This window comes from Heptranchias perlo, chromosome 4, assembly GCF_035084215.1.
Source record: "Heptranchias perlo isolate sHepPer1 chromosome 4, sHepPer1.hap1, whole genome shotgun sequence".
Classification (NCBI taxonomy): domain Eukaryota; kingdom Metazoa; phylum Chordata; class Chondrichthyes; order Hexanchiformes; family Hexanchidae; genus Heptranchias; species Heptranchias perlo.
In genome coordinates, this window is record NC_090328.1 from 3,616,697 (window position 1) to 3,633,681 (window position 16,985).

The 16,985-nt window shown below is 44.9% G+C and overlaps 2 protein-coding genes across 5 annotated transcripts in view; both read left to right on the top strand.

The window, feature by feature from the left end:
* LOC137320692 (FYN-binding protein 1) overlaps nt 1–6,406 on the top strand; it is a 210,890-nt gene extending 204,484 nt beyond the window's left edge. For all 3 annotated transcript variants that reach the window (XM_067982380.1, XM_067982382.1, XM_067982381.1), the window contains one exon: nt 4,820–6,406. In XM_067982380.1, the coding sequence (XP_067838481.1) occupies nt 4,820–4,842 (23 nt within the window). In that variant the 3' untranslated portion in view covers nt 4,843–6,406. The remainder of the gene's footprint in view (nt 1–4,819) is intronic.
* An 86-nt stretch (nt 6,407–6,492) lies between these two features.
* rictora (RPTOR independent companion of MTOR, complex 2 a) overlaps nt 6,493–16,985 on the top strand; it is a 302,106-nt gene continuing 291,613 nt past the window's right edge. For both annotated transcript variants that reach the window (XM_067982377.1, XM_067982379.1), the window contains exon 1: nt 6,493–7,198. In XM_067982377.1, coding sequence (XP_067838478.1) covers nt 7,123–7,198 — 76 coding nt within the window. In that variant the 5' untranslated portion in view covers nt 6,493–7,122. The remainder of the gene's footprint in view (nt 7,199–16,985) is intronic.

Below are 16,985 nucleotides of genomic sequence, written 5' to 3' on the forward strand. Positions count from 1 at the left end.
AAACATGCCTTTCAGGTGGCCCACCCATGGTTTCCAGCATCTCCTGCTATTCAGTGACTCTTTTAGCCTATGTAAATATCTGTAGTATTGCAAGACCATGCTCACAGTGCGGAATTGTGCTAGGCACCAACGCGGGTTGAAGATTGGGCTAGAGCATTACAGTCTCGATTCTCCCACCCACACTCACCACTAATGAGGCTCTGCGCCAGGACTGGTGCCGTGTAATGCTTCATTCCTTTTAAAAATGTGGGAGGAAGAAGAAACACACATATTAAAACAGTTACAGTGGAAGCAAAGATTTTGAAATTATACTATGTGATATTAGCATATGAATGCTCATTGCATTCTCGTGGAATTCCTCAGTCCTCTGTTTTAACAGAATCATTAACCCAGCGAAACAAGGCACTTCATATGAATGCATCAATCATTCATACACTGACATCCCACAACATAATTTCCAGGCCTACAAATGCTTCCTTAATATACAACACCAAAAAAGGAAATGCTCTTGAGTTTTTTCAGTTGTGAGCAGAGATTACTTAAATTCATGATCCAAAAACTGTATTTGGCTCCACTGTACCTGGGCTGTTAAATGTACTGTGTGATACGTGATGCAAATCTTTTCAGACCAGGAAGGTCCCAGGTTCAATCCATAGTTTGCTGAGTCAGGCAATCTCAATTAGAGCAGCCCTGGGATAAGGGGTTAAAAATTCAACTCGTGATTCTGCTCCTTATTCAGTGACTCTGATCTGTTCCTGCCCAACAAAGCAGCACAAACAACTGACCGTAAGGTAGAGCACTTGAGAAATAATGACCATACTCTAATAAAGTTCATGTTGAAAATAGATAGAGTCAAAAGTCAAGGGGGTCAATTTTAGGATGGTCGAGCGGGTGCGTTCGTGGCGGGGGGCTCCGAAAATTCAGGATTCATAAGAACATAAGAACATAAGAAATAGGAGCAGGAGTAGGCCAATCGGCCCTTCGAGCCTGCTCCGCCATTCAATAAGATCATGGCTGATCTGGTCCTAACCTCAAATCTAAAATCATGTCCAATTTCCTGCCCGCTCCCCGTAACCCCTAATTCCCTTTACTTCTAGGAAACTGTCTATTTCTGTTTTAAATTTATTTAATGATGTAGCTTCCACAGCTGCCTGGGGCAGCAAATTCCACAGACCTACTACCCTCTGAGTGAAGAAGTTTCTCCTCATCTCAGTTTTGAAAGAGCAGCCCCTTATTCTAAGATTATGCCCCCTAGTTCTAGTTTCATCCATCCTCGGGAACATCCTTACCGCATCCACCCGATCAAGCCCCTTCACAATCTTATATGTTTCAATAAGATCGCCTCTCATTCTTCTGAACTTCAATGAGTAGAGTCCCAATCTACTCAACCTCTCCTCATATGTCCGCCCCCTCATCCCCGGGATTAACCGAGTGAACCTTCTTTGTACTGCCTCGAGAGCAAGTATGTCTTCTTAAGTATGGAGACCAAAACTGTATGCAGTATTCCAGGTGCGGTCTCACCAATACCTTATATAACTGCAGCAATACCTCCCTGTTTTTATATTCTATCCCCCTGGGGATTCCTGGGGTGGGTCCGGAACCCGGCTCCAACCCACCCACTTCCGGGTTCCCCAATGACGCGCTTAGATGCGTGCGCAGCCCCGCATGCGGGGCTCCCACTGGCAATTAAAGCCGGCGGGATCCCAATTAAAACCAATTATTTTGATACTTCAGGTCGTTAGCAGACCTGATTGGGAGGATATTTTAGGAGGGGTGGAATTTTTATCCAAACTGAAAGTGTTTCCCCTACTGGGGGAAACACTCCCAATTGAAATAGACGTGTTGCAGCCACCAGCCTGTGGGAGCTGCAAAGGTCCATTTGACAGGTGTGGGAGGGAGACCCTCACTCATTGCAGGAGGCCACTCTGTCACTTTGGACAAAGTTTGGCCTGCACCACCCTCCTCCTAACACAAAAATTCACCAACTTGCAACCTCAACCCCGGTGTGCAGACACATTCATATACCTTGCGGACCCCCTCAAACGTACATCTTCCAGATGGGGGCTGCCATAGCTGCAGTCATGACCTCCTCGGAGGACGAACATCATCACCAGCCTCGCCGGCCACGCCGTCCACCTCTGACACGTGGAGTTCCACAACACAGTGCTGTGACACATCCACCTGCAACCGCAGAGAGAGTTGCGTCACAGAAGCCATCACCCTCGCCACAGGGTCTACAGACCGAGGCTCAGCTTCCTGGACCTCTCTGAGGAGCAGTGTACACGGATGCTCAGAGTCACTCGACATGTAGTCGTGGACATCTGCAGCCTCCTTCATGCTAAGCTGCTCCCGGCTGGCCCGAGCACCATCTTCTTACCTGTCGCTGTCAAAGTCACCACTGCCCTCAACAACTTCTCTTACGGATCCTTCCAGGGTCCACCGGGGACATCGCCAGCGTCTCTCAGTCGTCTGCACAAAAGAGCCCTGCAAATACACCTGCACCCACTCTGCAGTGACACAATGGGTGGCATCAGGTGTGGGTCTTCATGGTGACCCTCAGGAAAGGCCATTATTGCACAAGCCAGTCAAGAATGGTTAGGACGTGGCACTGGTGGTGACAATATAATATGTAATATGAGTTGATCAGAAATCAAAAATAAGTAAAAACCATGACAAACACTCAAACACTCTTGTAAATCCCCTTCATGCTCATGACACGTTTGCCTTACGCTTCCTACTACACATACATGATGCATGCCGTGTAGCTGCAGCACAGGTAGTGGCAGGTTGGGTGAGGCTGACCGTGAAAGAGATGCATGAGAGGGTGAGTATGAGATAGAGCCATGAGATTGTATGAGGATTGGGTTGAGTGGTAGCGGCAGGATGAGTACTGGCGAGGTGAGTAAATGCAGGTAAGATGAGGATGAGTTTTGAGTGGGTGTGAGGAGTGATGTGATAGAGTAGTGTTGGCAGTGCAGAAGGAGATGTGGAGTGGGGGCGGTGATGTGGCAGAGGGAGTGTAGGGGAATGAGTATGAGTACTCACTTCGGCTGACCTACTTAGGTCATTGAAGCACCTCCTGCACTGTATGCAGGTGTGTGATATGTTGGTGGTGCTGGTGACCTCCTCTGCCACCTCGAGCCAGGCCTTCGTGGTGGCAGAGGCAGGCCACTTCCTCCCGTCCGCCGGGGAGAAGATCTCTGTCTACCCCCTCCTCCTTCTCCCCCCCCCACCCCTCCTCCCCACCACCCCATCCAGTAGGACCTGGAATGAGGCATCATTAAACCTGGGAGCAGCCTTCCCCCTGGGCTGCTCCATGCTGTAATTTTGGCTCCTTTCTGCAGCATCAGTCAGTGGAGGACTGCCCCTTTAAATAGGGCTCCTCCAGCTGACAGCCTATGATGCAGGTGCGCAGTCCGCCCGCTGCACAGCTTTCCAGCGCGAAACCCAGAAACCAAGGTAAGTGGCTTCAATTTACTTGCGATCGTGTGGGGAACCCACCGATTTTACTGGGCGGGTTACCCATGCTCCCAGTCGACCCCCCGCTGCCAACCCGCCTCCCTCCTAATATCGGGCCCAAGGTGTTGGATTGGAAAATAACTAATTTAAATGGGAAGGAAGAGGTTGCAAAAAATTGCAGATCAGAATTGAAAGATATTGAAATGTTAAATGGATAACATACAGGTTAAGGATATTCTTACTGAGAGTAAAAGGGGTGTCTGAAGGCAGGTAGTCCATGGATGGAGAGATTAGAGCAAAAGAGACATATGACAAAGGCAGACTAAAACTATGAGTAGCAAAAAGGAGATTAGGAAGACTAAGAAGGGCTATTAAAGAGGACTGAGTCAAAATGGAAAGAAACAGCAAGGACTTTTATTATAATAACAACATGTAGCACCTTTTAAACAAAAAAAAGTCACAAAATGCTTCACACATGCATTAGAACAAAAATGGATGCCGAGCCAAAGAAGGAGATATTAGGAGGGTGACCAAAAGCTTGGTCAAAGAGGTGGATTTAAAGGAGGGGACAGAAGTGGAGAGGCAGAGAGGTTTAGATAGGAAATTCTGGAATTCCCTAAGAGGTTAAAGGCACAGCTGACAATAGTGGGGTGAAAGGAGGGGTGGGGCAATGCACAAGATGAGGGAGTCAGAGTTATAGAGTTCAGGGATGTTGTAGCGCTGAAGAAGGTTACAGGGTAAGAAGAAACAAGACCATGGCGGGGGTGTTTAAACATAAGGATGTGAATAGGGAGAGGTGAAGCCATGGAGATATTTAAACACAAAGACAAACACATATAAGAATTAAAAGGATTGTCAAAGAAGGTGTGAGACCACTTAGAGATAAAGATGATATGGGTTCAGTTTGGGATTGACCAGGATGCTGGGGTTGTGAACAGTCTGGTTCAACCTGAGACAGTGGCTGGGGAGGGAGAAGACGATGACATCGGCCTTCCCACTGTTTAGCTGCAGGTAATTGCAGCTCATCCAAGACTGGATGTGAACAGCACGGTTAATCTTAAATTTATGCCCTCTAGTTTCCAACTCACCAACTAATGGAAGTAGTTTTTTCCGAATTACCTTATTAAAACCCCTCATAATTTTGAACACCACTATCAGATTTCCTTTAAACCTTCTTTGTTCTACTGAAAAGAGCCTTAGGTTCTCTAGTCTCTTCTCATAACTAAAAGCCTCTCATTTCTAGTATCATGTTAGGCAGCCTCTCCACTTACTGTTTTTCCAGCATTTTCTGCTTTATTTCAGATTTGCAGCATCTAGAGTTCTCTTTTGCCTTTATGTGTCATTTTTGATCTTATTTTAGAATGTATCTACGATAATGACTGACCATAACTCAAGGGAATTGGAAAGAGCTGCTAGAGCCCAGCTCGCTCACACCTCCTTCCACCTCCGCTGTTTAACAATCCAGAACTTTCACTTTGCAAAGAAAAGAAACCTGCCGATTCTTCAGCTATCAACATGTTCCTTCTCAAAGACTAACTGTGGGCTGAACGCGATGTATCGCCACAGGGGAGACTCTACAAAACAAAAAATGACCAAGTCGCATTACACAGCATGATCGATATTTGGGACATATTTTTTCTCAACCATTGTGAATCGTGGATCTCCTTTGAGAATAAGAATTATTTATAAAAATGTGAGAGTTTGAACTAATCCAATAATGTTGAACACCTTTGGACATAGAACAGTTTTTTTTTGTTTTTCTTCCTGAGAATGTTTGGTACACATTATTTGACAGGCTGCAGTACTGCTGTTTAACAGTTGTTCAGTTACACTGAGTAAAATGTACAAACGCATACAGTGATATACATCCTACTTTTGTAGGTATTGAGTTAAATGTCTTTCTCCTCATGTCCTAATGAATTCTGTTTGCAACTAAACCCTTTCTCCCTTTGTGAATAGTCACTTGGTTATGGACAGTGATTACTCTGGTTTCTGTGTGATTAAAGAAAGATTGCCTACCTTGTAGGGTACTCTTCATTCTTTGGAGGTATTGCCCTCCACACAGCTGCTGGAGTTATGCCAGCACTGGCACACACTGATGTTACAAGTATTTTTAAGGGGAGATTGTCCCTTTTATGGTATTTCCCCAGAATGTGATGCAGTGCTGGCTCATCTCACCTCTTGCTGGAGGTTGCTGACTGAAGTAGAATTATGGTTCTGCTGAAGATTATTCACAGGATGAAGGTTTGAACGTGAAATAATGTTGAAAGAAGTACACCATTGTGAATGTTGAGTAGGAATAATGGACCTGCTTTTCATTGACAGTTAAATCTGGTAGGGATGTCAGTAAACCAAAGTGCAAAGCTTTAAGAAGAGGGTATGGGAGAAGGGAGAGGTACTTTGGATGTACACAGCAGTACTTGGTCAATACTGCAGTGCTGGACCTAATGAAAAAACTCATTGACAGAGCCCATCGCTGACATTACCTGAGCATCGGCATGGCAAGTTTAGGGATTCAAAATGGCAGGTCTCTGTGGAGTTGGGAAAACTACATAAAATTTCAAAATCTCTCCTACAAGCCAGGAGAATGTTAATGACTTTGGTTTACCAAATTCAATTTTTACATTTACTCTCAATAAGTCATCCGTTCCTCATACTCTAATAACAAAACACAAGTCATTCCCATTACCAGACACAATACTGTGCATTTTTGACTAGGGAGTCTTTGCAGACTCCTTGAATTAAACACAAACTTATTCATGCTTGGACTGTCTGAAAGAGGTGCTAAACAGAGGAAGGGAAAAAAACTGTTCGAGCATCAGTTACACAATAGCAGAAGACTGGGAGCAGATTGCTTACCTGCCTCAGTTGGGGAATCCTATGTGGTACAAAGCAGCCTTAAAAATGCAGAGAGAAAACACCCAAATAAAATGGAATGGGGAATCTTTGCCTGCCTCCCTGCCTGATTTGTTTTCTTAAAAACTTGAATGTGCTTGACAATCAAATCCTGTAGAAGTTTGCACTGATTTTCACTATAACCATAGTCTACACTGGCATAACCTTAAAATTAGAGCTAGGCCATTCAGGGGTGATGTCAGAAAGCGCTTCTTCACACAAAGGGTGGTGGAAATCTGGAACTCTCTCCCTAAAAAGCTATTGATGCTGGAGGTCAATTGAAAATTTTAAAAACTGAGGTAGATTTTAGTTAGGTAAGGGTATTAAGGGTTATGGAACCAAGGCGAATAAATGGAGTTAAGATACAGATCAGTCATGATCTAATTGAATGGGGGAAGAGGCTCGAGGGACTGAATGGCCTCCTCCTGTTCCTATGTTCCTACAATAGTTTCACAACTAATTTTCAGTTTTGAGTATTAACAAGTAAAAAGGGGTCCTAAAATAAATAACTTTTTCCCGATCAGCCCAAATTCTCTGGAAGGTTCCAGAATGTGCTCCAGTAAGGGGAAGGAATTGAGCTGCCAGGTGTAATGTGACAAACTGGCTTGCTCCACCCCAAACCAGTACACTGTTCAGAACATTCAATAGAAGGCTTCTTCTGTTTATGTATAAACAATTGAAAACTGTAAACTATGACATTTCTCCACTCTTACTGCTTACAATGGTGTGAAGTTGACTGGTGCTGTGAGCCAGGGCTTTTGAAAATAAATGTCCTGTTGCAGAGTCCCAGCCTCGAAAGTGCAGCAAAGGTGGTGTTCACGATTCAGAGGCCAGCTGTTGCACGGTAAGATTTTCAAATCCAATTTTTTTTTTAGTTAGACATGAGTTAATTCTTTTGCATACAATACTCAAGGATAAGGCTGTTGTACGACCTTGTTCTGGAGTATTCCTTTGAATAAGGTTGAATGTCTGTTTAGGTGTGCAATAAGGTAACTTTTTGCTTTGAATGTGTAGCCCAGGTACTCAATGTACATTTAAACTTGGTTTTGTAAATGGCCATCTAATTATCCATCAAAATTGGCTGGGTTTAACATATCATTACTTGCTTGGCATCTGCTAATATTGTACAGCATAAGTTATTTCATTTGTCCTGAGCTGTCAAAGATGTTGCAGCTATTAAACAACCTTTTGGTAAGTTGTTTTATATTTCCACCAATTTTACTTTTTGAGTTTCTTGCTGCTTTGTACCAGAGGACAACCTGCTCCTAGGTCTTTGCCAATACCACAGGAACTGGCCACTAGTCTATGAGCTGTGTGATGGGCCAACCTCAACTTTTACCTTCCAATCCAATCTATGTGGAATGTTTGGCACAGTACTCTCCTCCACCCCGGATGATAGGATTGGAATCAGGCATTCACTGTGTGCGTGTGTTGAATGCACCTTTTGCTTAGTCCAAAACATGGACGGTGATGGGGCTTCATCAATCAATCAAATCCACCCCTCACCCCCCTGATGTGAGAATGAAACTAGCACTGAGGGTTGGATCGTGCTGAACTACTTAAATAGTACCCCTTGCATGCTGATCAGATCACTGAGGACATCACAACAAGACACCATGCTCTCCCTACATAACCTGCCACAGGACTGCAAATTCAAGCCATTTTGACTTTCATGCCACACTTGTGCAGAGAAGTTAATGTCCACAAAGAGCACATTTTTCTCTGAATTTCTCTTCATGTTCTTGAAAAGTTTACATTTATTGTCAGGTCCAAACTTAGCTTTCTACTAGACAGCCTGACCAATAACTAGACTCTGTGGGACAGTGTGGTGTGTGCACCACCCATTACCTTAAGCAGCATCTTTCATTTGTTTTAGTAATACAATGTACTGTATACAGTAGGTATAAATTCTCCTACTGTTCCCCCCTCCCCACGTAAGTGTATAGGAATTGTAGGAAATCACTGAAGGAAAATGTCCTGCATCTATAAAACCATAAATGTACCCCACTGTAGGTGCGTTCATGTGTTTCACTTACTGAAAGGCTTTGTTTTAGGAATTACACCTGGATTTCTAATCTGTTACTCTAATTTGTAAGGCTGTGAAATTGTGGGTCAACTGAATCTGGGCTATCACAGAAAATATCAGTCCAAAATAAAGGGAAATCCATCATTTGATGGCTCATTTCTTAGTATTTCTCCATAATAGTCTCCCCTTCCCCCTCATAATGGAACTTGCCCACCATATTTTATTTTGTTCAGACGCACACTCCATGTCCCCTCCCCTTCCAATGTTCTCTTCTCCTGACAGTGCTGACTTACGATGAAGTACTGTTCCAAGGGTGCCGGTCGCCCTCCGTTACCTCACCTAAGTCATATGTGAGCCCAGACAGTGAGTGTCAGCAAGCTATTTAACTGCGGTGGCCATCATCACGGATAAATCTGATCGTGTTCTCATCCAGCATCCATACTTTCCAGCAGCAATCCCCGGATAGAGACTAGGAACAGGAACCCTGGCTGATTTTCCCCCTTCTCGCGCACAAGGGCAGTGGGACCAATGGTAGAGGCCCAAAGGCGACCGTGAGGGACAAGAGTCAAAGACCAAGAGTCGAAGTTAATTGATCCAGTTGTAACTCCTTGAAGAGTGAATGTCGTTTTGTAGGTTTAGAAATGTGTGTTATTTGAGATCTGTCACGTGTGTACATTTCTAATGATTATTATACAGTTTATGTAAAGGTACAGAACCAGAGTTTCTTAATTCAAAGTAATGTCTAAATAAACAAAAAGCTGTTAAGTACTGTCATCTAGGCAACTCATTGCTGAACTATTTATATATATATTTCTCTCCGTGACCTCTGCACTTTTTCAATTCTGGCCTCTTGTGCATCCCCAATTTTAATTGCTCCACCATTGGCGGCTGTGCCTTCAGCTGCCTAGGCCCTAAGCTCTGGAATTCCCTCCCTAAACTCTCCACCTCTCTACCTCTCCTCCTTTAAGACGCTCCTTAAAACCTACTCCTTTGACCAAGCTTTTGGTTACCTGTCCTAATAGCTCCTTATGTGATTCGGTGTCAAATTTTGTTTGCTAACACGCCTGTGAAACGCCTTTGGACATTTTACCACGTTAGAGGCATTATATAATTGTCGTTGGTGTTTTACTTTTTAGCATTTTTCATGGCTTCTTTAAACTGGGAGTCTCACAATCAAAACATTTCTTAAAGAGAGAGTCTCAACATCAGGATTCTTTTTAAAGAAGTTGTTTCTCCTTCAGGATCCCTTTAAAGATGGGGTCTCACCACCAGGACCCCATTATAAAATCCAGTTATAAAGTATTTCACTATTATCTTTTTTCCTATCTCGCTGATATTTTTTAAAAGAACCGTTTAAAGATGAATCTTTCAGGATGTCGTTCTTTGGAAGAGCTGCTGATAATGCAATCCGGTATAGCAGCACCAAAGACCACCGCTCATCATGCATTGGTCGACCCTGCACCCAACTGAGCTGACCTGGCACCACAATGTGAGATCAACTCACTTGACTATTTTTGGGTGCAACTGGGGCATAACATGACATGGGAGCATCATGGGGGTTGGGCCAGAACATTGGGTGGCAAAACAACTGCTGCCTACCCACACCGTAAGGTGCTGGCATTTTTCTGCCCCAAATATGATGGATCCCTTTACAGGTATTCGGCCCTAAAGCAAGGAGATGCAAACGCTGGATCAAAATGACAAATATTTGATGTGGGCCTCTGAGTGTCAGCAGCATTTTGGGGTCAGTGCACATGTCGGGTGCATGGTAGGCCTCAGGCCCCCATGCCTGACCATACAATGCCCACCATGAATTAAGATACATCCTTAGCTTAGGGTGCTTTAGTTTCCTACCTAGTTCTGTTGATTATGTCATCAGCCTTTACCGGGGAAGTATTCTCTGTTACATAAGGATGTTTACACCAAAAGGGGTGATGCAGGAGGAGGGAGATGTGAGGATGGATGGATGAATATTTTGCACTTTTGGTTGATTATCTTTGGGGATCAAAGAATATTTTATACCCAAGATTAAATGGCAGAGTAAAGAAAGAAAAAAACCTGCATTAATAAAGCACCTTATCTCATCTCTCAGGATGTCCCAAAGCACTTCATATATAATGAATTACTTTGTACTGCAGTGTCTACATCACGCTGCAACTCAACCAACATCACCAAAATAAATTTATTGATCATCCATTTCATTGCTGTTAATGGGATCGTGCTTTGAGAAAAATAGCTGTGGTGTTTGCCGACAAAACACAGTCATAGAAAAGGCATCATCCCTTTTTGTGTAAGCATCCTTATGTAACAAAGACATTGGGGGTGATTTTAAACCCCAAGAACGGGTGGGTTGGGGGCGGGTGGGAGTTGAAAATAGTTTTTTTGGGTCGCAAACGCAAAATTTTCAGACTTTGCATTCCCAGTGGGAAGCTTGTACTTTTACGCGCCGATGTTTTTTTTTCAAAAAATATACTTTATTCATAAAATTTGCAGCAGTACATACAATACAGTTGTCATATCACTTTCCAAACGTACACAATACAGATTATACAATTTGCAGGTTACGTCAAGTACAGTACAATGAACACATTGGACATAATTACAGTTCATGACACTCTATGGTGTCTCATTGCATCAGACTCAACACAGATTATTGCTTACAGATTCATTTCAGATTCATTACAGGTACATTACAGCAATTTGAATTTTACTTTATGCCCGAGGGGGTTTTTCCCTGATTGCAGCCCCTCGGTTTACAATGGCGGGAAGGCTCTAAACGGTTGCCTTTCCCCACAGAGCCTTTGCAGCGGCCGCACCCATCCTCAGTGCGTCCCTCAGCACGTAGTCCTGGACCTTGGAATGTGCCAGTCTGCAACACTCGGTCGAGGACAGCTCCTTGTGCTGGAAGACCAGCAAGTTTCGGGCAGACCAAAGGGCGTCTTTCACCGAGTTGATGGTCTTCCAGCAGCAGCCGATGTCCGTCTCAGTGTGCGTCCCCGGGAACAGCCCGTAGAGCACAGAATCCTGTGTTACGGAACTGCTCGGGACGAACCTGGACAGATACCACTGCATCTCTCTCCAGACCTTCTTTGCAAAGGCACATTCCATAAGGAGATGGGTGACGGTCTCGTCTCCACCGCAGCCTCCTCTGGGACAGCGCGCGGTGGCGCTGAGAGTCCGGGAGTGCATGAAGGATCTGACGGGAAGGGCCCTTCTCACCACCAGCCAAGCTAGGTCTTGGTGCTTGTTTGAGAGCTCTGGCGATGAGGCGTTCTGCCAAATGACATTGACAGTCTGCTCGGGGAACCAACCGACAGGATCCACCATCTCCTTTTCCCGCAGGGTCTCGAGGACGTTACGTGCGGACCACTTGCTGATCGCCTTGTGGTCAAAGGTGTTTTTACGCGCCGATGTTAAACCTGGAAATAAAGCCAGGTTGCAGTCGCAACCCAAAAAACAACTATTTTCAACTCCCATCCACCCCCAACCCACCCGTTCTTGGGGTTTAAAATCACCCCCATTGTATGAGCATTTGGTGGCTGCACTGTGCACTGCTGTTAGAACAGAAACTACAAATGCTGGCTATTTAGTAGATCAGAAGATCACAGAGTTGAACATATACAAACAACACTAATTTGTGAATCTTAGGGACACAGATTTAAGACAATTGGCAAAAAGGCCGGGGGCAGATGAGAATTTTTTTTTCCGCAGCGAGTTGTTATGATCTGGAATGCATTGCCTAAAAGGGTAGTAGAAACAGATTCAGTAATAACTTTCAAAAGGTAAGTGGATATATACTTAAAAAAGAAACATTTGCAGGGCTATGGGGAAAGAGCAGGGGAGTAGGACTAATTGGATAGCTCTTTCAAAGAACTGACACAGACACGATGCGTCTAAAGGCCTCTTTCTGTGCTGTATGATTCTATGACTGTTGTTATGTAAGCAAACACCTCAGCCATTTTTCTCAATTCACGATCCAATAAACAGCAATGAAATGAATGACCAATAAATTTGTTTTGGTAATGTTGGTTGAGAGAGGAATGTTGGCTAGGACACTGGGAGAACTCGTGGTTTTTCTTCAAATAGTGCCATGGGATCTTTAACATCCCCTGAGCAGATAGAAAAGGCCTCAGTATAACATCTCTCCAACAACGCAGCACCCTTAGCACTGCACTGAATTGTCAGCCTTAATTATTTTTTCAAGTCCTGAAGTCGGGCTTGAACACACAATCTTCTGACTAAGAGGCAAGAATGCTCTATGACAAGCTGATAGGATAGATTGTATGTGATCTGTGGAATGAATGGGTTTCCTGGATTGAATGACCTTTACTCACTCCATGCTTCCTTAATTTCCTGAGAATGCAACATTACTTTTCACTCTCCTCCATTCATGTCTTGCTCTCAGCTGGCCAGGAAGCCCTGAGGCAAACAAGTAAAATGGGAAGCACTTGGGATGCACAGGTAACTGAATATGTGGGCTAGAAATAGTTTAACTGGGCAGAAAAGTGAATGAACAGGTGGGCTGGGAAACACTCAGGCCACGAAGATAGGCAAGTACTTAAGAGAGGTGAATGAGCAGATGGGCCAGGAAGCACTCAAGATAGTTGGGCTATGAAGTGGAAAGCAGTTGGGGTGGATGGGCTACAAGGCAGGGTGGGAAGGACATGAGGAGTGGGTGTGGGTGTGCTAGCTGGCCAAGAAGCACTGGGGGCCCCCAAGGAAGTAGTCTGGGGAGCACTTGGTCTGGACCATCAAACGTTCAGGCAAAATGGCTGAGCATGTGGGCCAAAAAGTACTGTGGGCAGGTGGGTGGTTAACTGAGCACACAGACCAAAGGCACTCAGGTTGGGCAGGCAGCAGATTGTTCTGATATATAATTGTATTCTGCATCATGTTTTTTTATCACTTTATGCAGTTATATTTTGTATTATCTGAATGTCAGTTGCGGGGAAGCTACTAGAATCTATTATTAAGGATAGTGACGGAGGACTTGTGCAAATATGAGCTGATCATATAATGAGCCAGCATGGCTTTGTTAAAGGTAAGTCATGTCTGATTAATCCAGTTGAATTTTTTGAGAAGGTCACCAATAAAGTAGACAAGGGCGTGTCTATGGATATTATCTATATGGACTTCCAGAAGGCATTCGATAAGATGCCACACAAAAGATTATTGGCAAAAATGAGAGTGCAGGGAATTAGAACTATCCTTTTGACTTGGTTTGGAAATTGGTTGGGAGGTAGGAGACAGGGAGTGAGGATAAAGGATAGGTACTCAGATTGGCAGGATGTGATAAGTGATGTTTCCCAGGGATCTGTTCTGGGGCCTCAAATTTTCATCATATTTATTAATGACTTGGCTGAAGGAATAGAGTTGTATATTCAAGTTCGCTGATTACTCTAAATGAGGAGGAACAGATGGGAGCAGGAAGATGCAAAGGGACATAGACAGATTAAGTGAGTGGGCAAAACTATGGCAGATGGTGTTTAATGTGGGCAAGCGTGAGGTCATCCACTTTGGACCTAGGAGATAAATCAGAGTATTTTCTAAATAGTGAGAAACTAGGAACTGTAGAAGAGCAAAGAGATTTAGGAGTCCAAGTATATAAAGAATTTAAAGCTGGTAGATGGTAAAAAAGCATTCAAAAAGGCTAATGGAATGTTGGCCTTTATCTCAAGGGAGCTGGATTACAATGGGGAGGAAGTGACGCTTCAGTTGAATAGAACCTTGGTCAGACCTCATCTGGAGTACTGCATTCAGTTTTGGGCACTGCATTTCAGGAAAGATATATTGGCCTTGGAGGGGGTGCAGTGCAGATTTACCACAATGATACTGGGGTTTAGAGGATTAAATTATGAGGACAGGTTGCATAAACTTGACTTGTAGTCCCTTGAGTATAGAAGATTGAGGGGTGATCTGATTGAGGTGTTCAAAATGTTAAAAGGATTCGATAGGGTAGATACAGGAAACTATTTCCTCGTTTCTCCGTCTCCGTCGCATCTGTTCTGATGATGCCACCTTCCACATTCCGATATGTCTTCCTTTTTCCTCAACTGAGGATTCTACTGTAGTTGACAGGGCCCTCAGCTGTGTCCGTCCTATTTCCCACAACTGTCCTCACCCCTTCCCTTCCCTCCTAGAACCATGATATTGTCCCCTTGTCCTCACCTTCCACTCCACCAGCCTCCACATGCAATGTATCATCCTCCACCATTTACACCACCTCCAGCGCGATCCCACCACAAAACACATCTTCCCCGTCCCTCCCCTTTCAGTATTCCAAAGGGACCGTTCCCTCCTCGACACCCTAGTCCACTCTTCTATCACCCCTAACACCCGCTGTCTTCCCCACGGCGCCTTCCCGTGTGAGCACAGGAGAGGCAACACCTGCCCCTACACCTCCTCCCTTCCCATTCCTTCCAGGTGAAACAGCGGTTTACGTGTACTTCTTTCAACTTAGTATATTGTATTTGCTGCTCACAATGCGATCTCCTCTACACTGGGGAGACCTTTGCGGAACATCAAGGCAGCATTTGACCGAGTGTGGCACCAAGGAGCCCTAATAAAATTGAAGTCAATGGGAATCAGGGGGAAAACTCTCCAGTGGCTGGAGTCACACCTAGCACAAAGGAAGATGGTAGTGGTTGTTGGAGGCCAATCATCTCAGCCCCAGGACATTGCTGCAGGAGTTCCTCAGGGCAGTGTCCTAGGCTTAACCATCTTCAGCTGCTTCATCAATGATCTTCCCTCCATCATAAGGTCAGAAATGGGGATGTTCGCTGATGATTGCACAGTGTTCAGTTCTATTCGCAACCATTCAGATAATGAAGCAGTCCGAGCCTGCATGCAGCAAGACCTGGACAACATCCAGGCTTGGACTGATAAGTGGCAAGTAACATTCGCGCCGGACAAGTGCCAGGCAATGACCATCTCCAACAAGAGAGAGTCTAACTGCCTCCCCTTGACATTCAACGGCATTACCATCACCGATTCCCCCACCATCAACATCCTGGGGGTCACCATTGACCAGAAACTGAACTGGACCAACCATATAAATACTGTGGCTACAAGATCAGGTCAGAGGCTGGGTATTCTGCGGTGAGAGACTCACCTCTTGACTCTCCAAAGCCTTTCCACCATCTACAAGGCACAAGTCAGGAGCGTGATGGAATACTCTCCACTTGCCTGGATGAGTGCAGCTCCAATAACACTCAAGAAGCTCGACACCATCCAGGACAAAGCAACGCGCTTGAGTGGCACCCCATCCACCACCCTAAACATTCACTCCCTTCACCACCGACGCACTGTGGCTGCAGTGTGTACTATCCACAGGATGCACTGCAGCAAATTGCCAAGGATTCTTCGACAGCACCTCTCAAACCCGTGACCTCTACCACCTAGAAGGACAAGAGCAGCAGGCACATGGGAACAACACCACCTGCACGTTCCCCTCCAAGTCACACACCAGCACGACTTGGAAATATATCGCCGTTCCTTCATCGTCGCTGGGTCAAAATCCTGGAACTCCCTTCCCAACAGCACTGTGGGAGAACCTTCACCACACGGACTGCAGCAGCTCAAGAAGGCGGCTCACCACCACCTTCTCAAGGGCAATTAGGGATGGGCAATAAATGCTGGCCTCGCCAGTGATGCCCACATCCCATGAACGAATAAAAAAAAAACACCTCCGCTCTGTCCGCAAGCGTGACCCTGACCTGCCGGTCGTTTGTCATTTTAATTCCCCTTCCCATTCGCTCTCTGTCCTCAGCCTCTTACATTGTTCCATTGAAGCTCAACATAACCTCGAGGAACAGCACCTCATCTTTCGTTTTGGCACTTTACAATCTTCCGGACTCAACATTGATTTCAATAACTTCAGATCATAACCACTGCTCCCATTTTTTTGAGGCAGCAAGTGCTGGATAAAAAGGGGCATACAGGGTAGCATAAGGCAAAAGAGGGAAGCTTATGTCAGACACCAAGAGCTCAACACTGCAGAAAGAGAAGTATAGAAAGTGCAGGAGTGAAATTAAAAAGGAAATTAGGAAAGCCAAGAGAGGGCATGAAAAAATATTGGCAAGCAAAATTAAGGAAAACCAAAAAATGTTCTATAAATACACAAAGAGCAAGAGGATAACCAAGAAAAGAGTAGGGCCTATTAGAGACCAAAAAAGTAACCTATGTGAGGAGGAGGAAGATGTGGATATGGTTCTTAATGAATACTTTGCGTCTGTCTTCACAAAAGAGGGGGACGATGCAGAGGTTTTTTTAAATTCGTTCATGGGATGTGGGCGTCGGTGGCACGGCCAGCATTTATTGTCCATCCCTAATTGCCCTTGAGAAGGAGGTGGTGAGCTGCCTTATTGAATCGCTGCAGTCCATGTGGTGAAGGTTCTCCCACAGTGCTGTTAGGTAGGGAGTTCCAGGATTTTGGCCCAGCGACGATGAAGGAACGGCGATATATTTCCAAGTCTAGATAGTGTGTGACTTGGAGGAGAATGTGCAGGTGGTGTTGTTCCCATGTGCCTGCTGCCCTTGTTCTTCCAGGTGGTAGAGGTCGCGGGTTTGGGAGGTGCTGTCGAAGAAGCCTTGGCGAGTGCATTCT